At 47.8% G+C, this 11,609-nt stretch overlaps 1 protein-coding gene across 2 annotated transcripts; it reads right to left on the bottom strand.

Annotated features, from left to right (window-relative positions):
* Positions 1-394: 394 nt before the first annotated feature.
* Zic3 (Zic family zinc finger 3) lies at positions 395-10,826 on the bottom strand. Of its 2 annotated transcripts, none has more exons than XM_077107337.1 (3): positions 9,770-10,826; positions 8,516-8,679; positions 395-544 (listed from the first exon to the last, which is right to left on the bottom strand). In XM_077107337.1, exons 1-3 carry the CDS (start codon positions 10,824-10,826, stop codon positions 395-397), a joined length of 1,371 nt encoding a protein of 456 aa, XP_076963452.1. The 2 variants fall into 2 exon arrangements, with proteins under 2 accessions (XP_076963452.1, XP_076963451.1); XM_077107336.1 differs by lacking the exon at positions 395-544 and adding an exon at positions 7,501-7,680.
* Positions 10,827-11,609: the final 783 nt, after the last annotated feature.

Below are 11,609 nucleotides of genomic sequence, written 5' to 3'. Positions count from 1 at the left end.
AGTCAAACAACAATTGCAGGGATCCTGGGCATTGCTTTTGGAACATCAACATGTGAAATTAACAAATCGAGTATTCATGTTTCTAGTTTTAAACACTTCAGCTCTACATGTGGAATGCAGGTACTCAAAAAAGATTTGCAACAATGCACAAGATAATGCATACTGGGTTATGAATTAGGCCAGTCTTCACCTCCATCTTCCCATTTATAAATCCTAAATTGGAGGGGGGAGCATTTTTTGCTTTTTCATTTCACAAATGATTGTTCAACACAGAATAAAATACACCCAAAGAAGAAAATAGTCTTTTTATACCTAGGGAAGAAGCCACTACTCTTAAAATGATCACTTCAAGGTAACAGACATCCAAATTGATGTGGTTTTCTTTGAAACCTCATCAGTAAATCATTTCTTGCACAGTAGGTTCGGCATTAACCCTGCATTTAGGATAGGTAGTGTTATGGAGGGCTGGCTGCTGCATACCAACGTCAGTATCAAGTTCTTCGTCAGGAATTAGAGACTGTCCCGGATACCAAGCAGGACAACACTGGCAAAAAAACAAAAAGTGAACTGCAGATAGGTCAAAACAGGCCACAGTTTTTCACAGAAAAATGTCATGTTACATGGATATGCCGTTTTAAATACTAGTTTGTGATAGAACAAGATGGAATCTTGGATTTTTAACAACTTATGTTCAAATGGTCTTTACATAGGTTATATTTTCACCAAACACATTAGACAGTGTATACACCCTATTAGAGATCAAACATTATAAACTTGCCATCTGGTGAAAGCTATTTTTATAGTTTCTGTAAAGCTTACAATTCTCCGCATCAGATTAGTAAACAGGTTGAACTGTTATCAGATTAAAAATATACAAAATTACTTGGTCTGTTAGATGCTTTTTAAAGAACGATGCTATCTTCTTTCCTTTTAATAGATGTTGTTTATCTAATTTTCAAAGAATTTACATTCCTATGTTAAAAGTTACCATTAGACCCAGTGATCTGAACACTCCCCTCTTTAAATGCTTCCTGCAAACTGAGTGTTTTTCAAGCTGTACATTTCAATAGTTATGATAGAAACCAAAACTCAGTGAGAAGTGCCCTTTGGAGACATCATTCAAACAAATATGAGAGCTCTTCCAATTTATCACTTGCCTAGTTATACAGAAATTCCATTCACATAATCCCTATGAAAATCAACCAGTTTTACCCTATCAAATGACCCAGGAACACCGCAGGTATCCAGGGGAAACAGTTCACCAATGTATCTTAGCTTGATTTTAAAGTCAACTTACTAGACAATCCGGGCTCTGTAATTCTTAAAGGGACAACTGGTTAAGCCTTATCAATTTAATAAACTTTTTGTTTTCCACACTTTTGGTATCAAGAGAGTTAACCAGGAAAAAGCTCAAACCTCAGGGTTCAAACTACAGCATGGAAAAATAAAGCATACAGCAAGCACCATTTATTTCCTTTGATCTCTCAAAGATGTCAATACACTATTCCACTGAGGGGGTGGGAGTAGTGGCCGAGCCCGGGAAGGAAACTTCGCCCACAGGAAAGAAAAAAAAAATCAGTTTGGTGGCAATTTCAAAACAAGTTTCCAAACTGCAGAAGAGGCTCCAGCCCCTTCAACTTGCAGAAATCATGCATAAGAAAAGAACAGAAAATACTATAGGGCGTGCTTATTTTAATTGCTGGGGGTTTCCAATGCAAAGCACCACAACTTAAATGCATAGTCCAAATTCTTGCTCCAAAGCCGTCTTCTTTGTGCACTGAAAAGGAGGAAAGACAACCCCATCAATTGTTCTCTGCAGATAAAGGCACTGTTTTGCAGATTTCCCCCAGATCAGGGCCAGCCGGGCTAATGACCTGCCCACCCACCTGGGGCCCTTCCCAAGGTGGCCCTCGATAACTGCCCCACACCTTCAGGAGAAGCCCGACTGCTTTGACACTGGGCAACTGCAAGAGAGTTGTCTTTTCGTTTGGCGGTTGGTCCCCACGAAGCCGCAACCAGGAAGAGTTCGAGCCACTTATTTGCCTAGAGGAGCTGGGGGTCAATCACTACACTTTTGAAAAAAAAAAAAAAATCCACATTTTCCCCCGTCACGAAAGAGAATTGTAAGGTGAATCCGCGGCATTCCCCCCCTACCTCCTGCGGAGAAAACAGGAGCTCTAGATCCCAGAGCTACTGGGGTTTCTTTCACAAAGCTTTAAGGCAGTAAAGCAAAAGCTGAATGAAAAGTTTTCGGGATTGTGACCTACCCCCCACCCCTAAGCTAAGACCACTAGCTGTTGTGATACACACAAAAGCTACGATAGTGCCGATTTTCACAGGACCACGTTTTAATGAGATATGCAGAAAACCGGGCCTGGGCAACATGTAGGGTTCCAACTCCCAATGGCACAAGTCTGTTGATAAGTCAGGATGATTTATTTGGAAAGGATGCATACGCGCTCCCCTCCTTACTGGCTCCGCCATTGTCCCAAGGAGAGAACAGTGTTTTTAGGGGCTTTCGCATTTTGGGGGGTTCGAAGGTGCTGTGGAATCCCGCCAGGGACACGGTAACTCGAAATGGCACCCCCTCCCCATGATAACCAAGGGGAAATGTTTTAAGTTTGGCCAAGAGGGTGAAGTGGCCTCCGGTGGGTTTTACGCCCAGGTCCTGCGGGAACCCCAACCCCCCAAAGGGCACGCCAACTTCCCACGAGAATGCCCAGGAAGAACTTCTTCGCTTCCGTTTTTTTCCCCCCACCCCTCCTAATAATTCTGTGTTCGACCGCCACGACCTACATTCTCCCGCGAGCGCCCAGAGCTGCGGAATAACAAGGGAATTTAAACGACACAACAGTTCGGCAGCCCGTAGGTCTGCGTTTTGCTGCGCTCTGCGGGGGTTCGCATCCGGCCGCCATGTTCACGACTCGAGAGCCGCCCCCAAACCAACCCCCCTTCCCACATCCCTCGGCTCCCCTCCCTCCCTCCCGGCTCAGCCGAGGCCGCCGTGGCGCTGCAAAGCCGCTTTCAACTCTACCCCCCACCCCCTCGCAGCAAAATCCGACTCGACGGCTGCTGGGTGTGCGCCTGCGCACGGTGGACGCGGGAGTGGGGGTGGCGAGGGGGGGAATCCTACGACCCCCGGCCGCGGCTTGAAAAGGCAGGAGCCACGGGGAGCGGGGGAGGGGTTGGGGCCTGGGCCTGAGCCTCCTCTTTCCTCCCAGCGGGTCCCCGCTCAGGCCCTGGCCCGACTCTCACACGTGCGCGCTAAAAACCCACTTCAAAGTCTGTTCCCGGCGCGGGGGCGGCCCCCTTTGGACCGGCACTCGGGCTCCGGGCTCGGGCTGCCAACCGGGCTCTGGGCCTTGCCGCCCCCTCCATCCCAGGCGCTGCGGAGATACCGGAGCGCCAGCGATGAACCCCGGGAGCCGCGAGTGGCCTTCTTGTAGAAGAGTACCACCCTCCCCACCCGGACCCCACCCCCACCGCTTTAGAAAAATGAATTGAACACAAAGTTTGCGGCCAGCGCTACGCTATGGCCTTCGGAGCTCACCATTGTTTGGGCTCTTATTGACCCCAGGTCCGGATTAGGCTGCGGCTGATTCCTGCTTTACAGCCGTGCCGGCCTAATGAGGCCGGGAGGCGGTGGGGCGCGAAGCGTCCTCGGAGCCCAGGCGACCGCCGGCTTACGGCCGCCAAGGGCCCTGTAGGTGGAGGTCAAAGGGTCAGCGGGCAGAGACCTCGAGAGAATTGACCCTAGGAAATGAGGTCCCCTCCTCCCCGCCCGAGCCTCAACCAGGACTTGCAAAAATTTGGTGTGTGGACACGGATCCTGAACGTCCCAACTAGGGGCCTGAGGACTGTCGGACCACTGTCACGACTTCCGAAATGTCTGGCCGCGTCCCGGGCCAAAGTCCGACGGGAGACCTGGGCTTGGATGGGCAGAGGCTTGTCAGAGAAAACCAGCATAGGTGTAGGGAGAATCGGAGCATACGTCCTTCAGTGTATGGGCACACTGATGGCGATTTTTTCAGAAACGTAATGTGTTAAGAGCCCCCTTAGACTTTCTCTGGTTTGTTTTCGGGAGATTGTCTTAGAAAACGGGAAGAGGGAGCCGGAGGCGACAGAAGCAAAGAGAAATCAGGCGGGGAGAAGGGGGGAGGGGCGAGAAAGTCCAGAACACACCAACTTTCCAGGGAGCCTTTGTGAGCAGAAGTCTCCAACCTTCGTCCTAGCTAAGACCGACTGCTCTGCTTAGCCTGGATCCTGATCTTTAACCTTCCCAACTGGATGAAGGCCAGACTTGTCTTGCGTGGAAACAGCTCTGCAAATAGCCACCTCCCCTTTCCCCACTAAACAGTGGGAATCACCCATTTTGAAAAAGATAATGGATTTTAACAAAGGTCCTACCAGGTGCAGGAAGGAAAAAAAGGAGTAGATTACTAAGAGCCTAGCCCCAGCTACTAGCTTTAGCATTTATTATTGGGGGAAGAGGGATTGTTGTGCTTGTTCTTTAAATTATTTCCTGAAAATTCAAGAATGTAAATGTGCATTCCCAGAATCAGACTATAAGAAGACTATCTGTATAAAGTTTTCTATAAAATTAATGTGTTCTTTGAAAAATGAGAAGGGCATACGACATACTTTTGAGAAATCTGCTGTGCCCAAATTAGAGGTAGTCATGTAGAAGAGCAAACTTTTATATTCTCTTAATATTGGTTACCCATCATTGCTATTTAATTGGCATTTTCCTCTTTTAGGACATTCACAATGCTTTCCTGTGAATTTTGTAGTGATTTCAAGCAACTAAGAAAAGAGGAAATTGTCTCCTAAGGAGATATTTAATATATTTAATTGGGGAAGGCAACTTTCTGAGTGAATCTTGCCCCAACCCATCTTCTTTTAAGGTTAAGTTAGGTTGGGGGTTGGGGGAGACTCATGGAGAAAATAGTAAACTGTGAAAGTTCATTGCATATGTTAGGAGAAAAGCACACATTTATATTTCACAATGGCATACATTTAAAGCTAGTCTTATGAATATACACTTTCCGAAAACTTGATGAGCTTTTAAAATGGTCTCCAGTTTGAAGTGAAGGAAAAATCCTGAAATAGGAATCTGGTTCAGCACCTTCAATGTCAAGGTCAAGAATGGAATGTCTGGGTGGGGAGTGGTAGATTGACCTGGTTACCTGCTCATCATAAGTGGAGTCATCCCAATCTCTCTGTTCCTGACATTCATACAGCCTTGGATATAGGTGGAGTAAAGTGCAAAAGACCCCATTCTCCACTAACAAAAAATTGCCTCCAAAGTAATTTGCAATTAGAAACTGTCAATAATTGTCTGTTGACAAAGATCAGCAGATAACAAAACAGATTGCTTCAACTGTATCCAGGGAATCAGAGTTTCTTTTAATCATCAGAAATTCTCTAAGCATTTCAATTTTTGGTTGATTTATTTGAACATGAAAAAAATATTGGGCACCAAATACAAAAATGTTATAACATAAATAAGATGTGCCAATACTTTATTTCTTCAAAAAGAACAATCAACAAAATTCTAGAATTGAAAATCATTATATATAATACCAAATTGACTGCCACCAAAAAACTCAGAGCATTGCCCCTTAAAGAGAAAGAGGTACTTAAGCCTATTCATTACATTTCTAAATACTTTACAATTCCTTATCTCCACCTTCTGTAATTCATGCAGAGACTGGGCTCTCAATAACAAACAGCACCCTAATAAAAAGGTCTCAACACTCTACCCACTCCAACCCCCCAAAATAGTAATCAGTTTCTTTTCCACAGAACCATTGTAAAAAGAACTGTTTGTCCAAAGGAGTTGCTTCACTGAAGATTAAATGGATTGTTAACATTTTATCACAAAGCAAACAACCATTTTTCATTGTTATTGATTTTAATGGAAACAATGCTCTTAACATCTTTGCCTACAAATAATGAACTTTAAAAATAACATATTTTGCAAATGTTTTCTTTCCATAGTATCATTTTGGAACTGCTGCAGTTATTACACCGCTATATAAATGTTATGAAAAATTGTGATAATTATGAATTGAACTATATACAGCAAACAAATCAGCCTTTGCCTTCCAATATTTAAATGGACTATGGTTCTTTTAAGAAGCACTTTCACCATAAGTAAGCACTGCTCAACTGGTCTTGCTCATCACCACTGTTCCAGACATACACTATCTTTTGAAAATATATAGAGCTAGATAGATTTGATAGGCAGATTAGATAAATTCATAGATACAAACGAATATAGGTACATGGATGATCTCTAGATAGAACAGACATGCATCCTGCCGCAATTTTCAGTTTTATGTAAGGTAATAAAGAACTAAGGGACATAAAGCTAATTAGGTTACCTTATGTTTATATATGTAGGGCAGGGATGATTAAATCCAGCTTCTCAGTCTTTGAAGTACAAGATTGAGATGTCATGGCCACTAACTGAATTGATCAGTAATATTTGATTTGCATGCCGAAAATCCAGGACAAACACATTTAAACTCGCAGTTAAACAACCATCTGAGATAGAGATAAAGAAAAGAGGGTCCTCCCAGATGGAAACTGACACTATAAGGAATCTATACTGCAATAGAAAAATAATTTAACAATTAAAAAAGGGATCTGAGTGAGTTATAAATACCAACAAACAAGATTCAATTTGCTCATTCTCCTCTTTGTAGAAGGAGGCTGTTACAAAACAAGAGAAAAGAGTCAGTGGTTCAAAAATTGTAAATTGTGTTCTTCTTTCAAAACAATAAATTTTTAATGCTAAAGCAGTTATAATCAAAAGCTGTACAGAATTTGTTAGAAAACATTTATCCATAAATATTGTTCAGTTCCCGGCACTTGCAGCAATAATTAAATTACAAACGATAAATATGGCATCAACGGATATGTATTTACAAAAAAAAAAGTTATTACAAAAGGCAACTGTATACTAAACGTCACAATCTGTGTAGAGTAACATCATATCCTCAGCCTGAAAAAATACTGAACAGTTTCGACCCCATTAGACAAAGATACATTCACAAGTGTAATGCTTTGAAGAAAAAGTTCAAGACATAACAGGACTTTGGCATGGTTTAAGACTGTGAGAGTTTAAACAATCACCACTAAGGCGAAGGAGAAATTCCATCAGTTTTAACATCACCACCACCAAGCCTTCTATAACTTCCTCAAGAAACAGGACAAATGTTAAAATGAACTGAAGGAGTCTCAGAATGGGGTATGCAGAGAGCAAGAGGAAGGGAAGAAAAAAGCAGTGAAAAGATTTTGTAAAAAAATCCTTCAAATGCCAAAATGTATTTTCTAATCCTGAGAAAAGGGCATGGCTACTTTGGGATTTTGCCCAAAACCTTCCTGGACAATTGCAATTAACAAGATGTAGCCCTATGTATGGCCTCTTGCTTTAAAACTCCATTTCCATCTGATTGGTCTCAGTTTTCTTTTTAAAATGCATTTTGGTTGTCCTCAGACGTACCATTCGTTAAAATTGGGAGGAAGTCCAGGGTTGTGGCTGGTGCTAGTTTGAACTGCAGAAGGGGTTTTAGTGGTATCTTTACTGTTTGCAGAAGCTATAGCGGGTGGAGTGGAAGATTCATAGCCTGAACTGGCAGCAGGGGAGGAATCTGACCCTTGAGATTCATGAACCTAAAATTAACATGTATATATTATAATGAATATAATTCCAACCGGCAATGTGCAAGCAAAAACAAGAGCAGAATTTGAGCACTGTAAGAGCAAGACCGCCCAGTGACCCACTTAAGAGAAACATTTTTTTTTTTTTTGCTGCTGTTGTTGTTTTGTTTTTATTTTTATTTTCCATATTACCCATGTCTAGAAAACCCGGACATATTCGTCAAAAACGAGGTTCCATACTAAGGCATTATGGAAAAGGAATAAAGCACTCCATTTTAGTCCTGCCACTTCAAAAATGCTGACTCCGTGGATGGAGTAGGTGAGCAGTTACTCTGAGGGACCCCATAAAATAGTCACTCCCAGCCCAGGTTTCACCAAGCCGCTTCCGGCTTGGGAAAGCAGGTATAGAGAAGAGTGGCACAGGGACCCTGGACGCTGCCTGCCAAGTCTTTAGACAAATGTGTGGGAATCAGACCGCGCTCCTCGGCCCCATTGTTTTATCCAAAGCCGAAGAGCAAATGAACGACCCTCCCCCGGGTTCGGCGCGGCCACTCTCCATTCCCACCGCAGGCTGAGCCGGCAAGAGGCGGCCACTGCAGCCTCAAGCCCAGGCGAGCTCGGCTAGAGCTTCCCAGTAAACAACTGATAGTTCCTCCACTCTCTCCCCCTCCCAACTCTGTTCTCTCCTGCCCCCCCCATCCCCAAAATGGGTTCAAGGTGTCACCGCTGCAGCAAATCGGATTTAACGTGGAGGACAGAGGGTTGGCAGCGCGGGCGCTTCCGTTCCGCGGCCCAGTGTCGGGCCGGGTGTTTACAAACCGCCGACCGCTAATAAAGAGGTAATTACCTTCATGTGTTTGCGCAGGGAGCTCGGGTGCGTGTAAGACTTGTCGCACACTTTGCAGATATAGGGCTTATCCGAGGTGTGCACATGCATGTGCTTCTTGCGGTCGCTGCTGTTGGCAAAGCGTCTGTCACAGCCTTCAAATTCACATTTGAAAGGTTTCTCACCTGCAAAATGTAAAAATGCAAAAGAGAGAAAATAGTCAGGGCCGGGAGCTTCCCAGAGAGGAGCAGTGCGAGACCGAGAGCCCAGCAGTCTTCCTGGAGGGAATGCAAACTAGGGGAGACTGGGACATCATTTTTCCCTGGAGAAAAAATGGAGAGTGTTGGTTGAGTCCGCTGGGCTGGGAAGGAACAGGGCGGGAGTGGGGCAGGGCCGGCCCAGAACCTGATCATCCCTTTGTTCTCGCAGGACAAGAAAGCTCCTGGCTCCTCAGAAGTTTCCCCCAACTTGTGGTTGCACTCCACCGGGCCATATTCAGCCACCACCACGGAGATGTAACCGAGCCCGGCGGGACAATGGATCGGGGATGGGACAATCCCATTCAGTCGCTTCTTTGTACCTTTTAATTTGCCTCTTTCACATGTAGCGGTTTTGCAAAGTCCAGTATTAAAAAGCCTGGGCAGTGGTACTTAGTGTTCGAAAACAGAAAAAAATACATAAATCCAGGGGCTACAGACAGTTTTACAAGATGCTCTGAACAAGCCACGAAACTGTGGTGCCTTTTCTACTTTAGCTTTCCTCCCGGAGGACTGAACTGAACCAGGAACTCCAAATAAAAATAGTTTGACAAAAGTATCAGTCATTTAATTAGGAGATGTGCCAATCAAGTGTAAAAAAGAGCGGAAGTATCCGAAAGTTAGTTTTCATTAGCATTTCTATGGTTGCCTTCCTAGAATGTGTGCCGAGAGGCTAAATCGCTTGTAAGCAATACGCTCTCAACACATTCGGAGTCTCTTCATAGTAACCCAGAAAGGGATACAAAAAGAGGCGGCGCCAGTTTGTTCCCGGGCGCGAGAAGGTCCCAATTAGTTCCTGAGACTGCAGAGCAGTCGGCCCGAGAAGTTTGAACTGGGCAAAAGTGCCTCAGGTCAGGGTGGGCCGAGATGGAGGGGCACTGACAGCGCTTCATTCCGGAACGGCCTTGGCGGGGCGCCGCCCCTCTTCTTGGCGTTCACCCTTGCACCCTGCGTTCCAAGTCCGCTCGGTAGCCGGGTTCCCCTAGTGAACCCCTCACCCACCTGTCTTTCCCCTTACCTGTGTGGGTCCTCTTGTGGATCTTGAGGTTCTCAGAGCGGGCAAAAATCTTCCCGCATCCCGGGAAGGGGCACGGGAAGGGCTTCTCGCCCGTGTGTACTCGGATGTGGTTGACCAGTTTGTACTTCGCCTTGAAGGACTTGCCCTCGCGGGGGCACTCCTCCCAATAACAGACGTGGTTGTTCTGCTCCGGGCCCCCCACATGCTCCATGGTGACATGCGTCACCAGTTCATGCATGGTGCTGAAGGTCCGGTCGCAGCTCTTCTTGGGCCGGCTTAGTTGAGCTTCGTCGATCCACTTGCACGACAGCTCCTGCTTGATGGGCTGCCGCATATAACGGAAGAAGGCGCCCGGCCCATGGTGGGCCGCCACGTTCACTCCCATGTTCATGTTCATGGGGCTATAGTTGGGAAACTGCGCGCTGGCGGCATAAGGGTCCGTGCGCGGGCTGGCCACCGGGCGGTAAGGGTCAGGACGGCCAAACAGCTCTCCACGCAGCCCCAGGTGGACCTGGTTGTTGTCCACGTGCCCTGTGGGCGACGGGTGCCCAGCGCCCTGCTCATGCAGCCCGGGAAAGAGCAAGTAACCAGGGGGCTCAGGAATACCAGCTGGAGCGTGCAGGCTGCTAGCGGAGCCAGCAAAGAGCCCGTGCTGCCCGCTTCCCGAGGCTGCCTCGCTGAGCCCAGAGCCGCGCTGGCGGAAAAGAAAGTCGCGTGTGGAGTTGAAGGCAGCGGACGCTGCGCCGCCGTAGCTGGGTACCTGGCTGGCATGATGATGGTGATGGTGGTGGTGATGGTGGCTCAGGGCGTTGGCGTAGCCCGAACCCTGCGGCGTGAAAGCCGAGCTCTGGCTAGAAGACAGATCGTGTGCCGCGGCCGGGCTGAGCTTGAAGGCAGCAGCGGCAGCAGCGGCGGCGGCAGCGTGGGTTGAGTCCCCGAAGGGATTCAACCCCATGCCCGCCGGCTCGCGGTTGGGCATCTCGTGGTGGCGCGGCGCGCCAAAGCTGCCCACTCCCAGCCCGGGGAACTGCGGGCCTCCGTCCAGGAGCATCGTCATAGGTGGGGCGTTCTGGACACGGGCGATCCGGTTTAAGTGAGCAAGGGTGCAGGAGAGGGAGATTTTCGAAGTGCCGTAGTGCCGTAGGGATGGCGGCAGCCGGATACAACTAGGACACCGCCAAGGCGCTACCAGGAGCCGCAACTTTCCGTGGCTGCGAGAGTCTCCTGCAGAGGGATAGGAGGGAGGAGGGGAAGAAAAAAGGGGGGTGGGTTTGAGGGAAAAGGAGGAGGGAGGAGAAAGGAGGAGGAAAGACTCTGGGAGTAGACCTGGTTTAACAAACTAACAGGAGTGCACAAAGAAAAATAAGCTAAATAATAAGTGGAGGGCGGGGTTTGCCAATCCTGTCCCGGGCACCCCTCCTCTACCCGAGAGCGCGGAACCCTGGGGCCAGGAGGCTGGATACCGGCCTCCCGGCTGGGCCGCTCCAAATAGCGGAGCCCGATCGCGGCCGACAGGCGGGCAGCGGGCAGCAGGCAGGCTCGATCTTCGCCGCTCCCCTCGCGAGTCCCAGCCTCTTCGCCTCCAGAGTAATGTCCTTGGACTGATAAAGTCAATCACTCACTCCTCTCACATAAACCGAGCGGGAGGCCGGGCGGCGCGCGCCAATGGGGAACCAGCTGGCCTACGGTCACCTGACCCCCGGCCCGGCCGCCCATTGGCCGCCGCCACACTGATTGACAACGCGGAGCGGAGAACATGGCAGCCGGGGTAGAGCGACCGCAGCTGATTGGGCAGCTGCCGGGCGCCTGGCAGGTGAGGCGGCGGCTGCCTGGTGTCCGC

Source organism: Callospermophilus lateralis, chromosome X (genome assembly GCF_048772815.1).
Source record: "Callospermophilus lateralis isolate mCalLat2 chromosome X, mCalLat2.hap1, whole genome shotgun sequence".
Lineage (NCBI taxonomy): Eukaryota > Metazoa > Chordata > Mammalia > Rodentia > Sciuridae > Callospermophilus > Callospermophilus lateralis.
The sequence above is the reverse complement of the archived record's forward strand: the minus strand, read 5'-3'. Positions and strand labels throughout refer to the sequence as shown.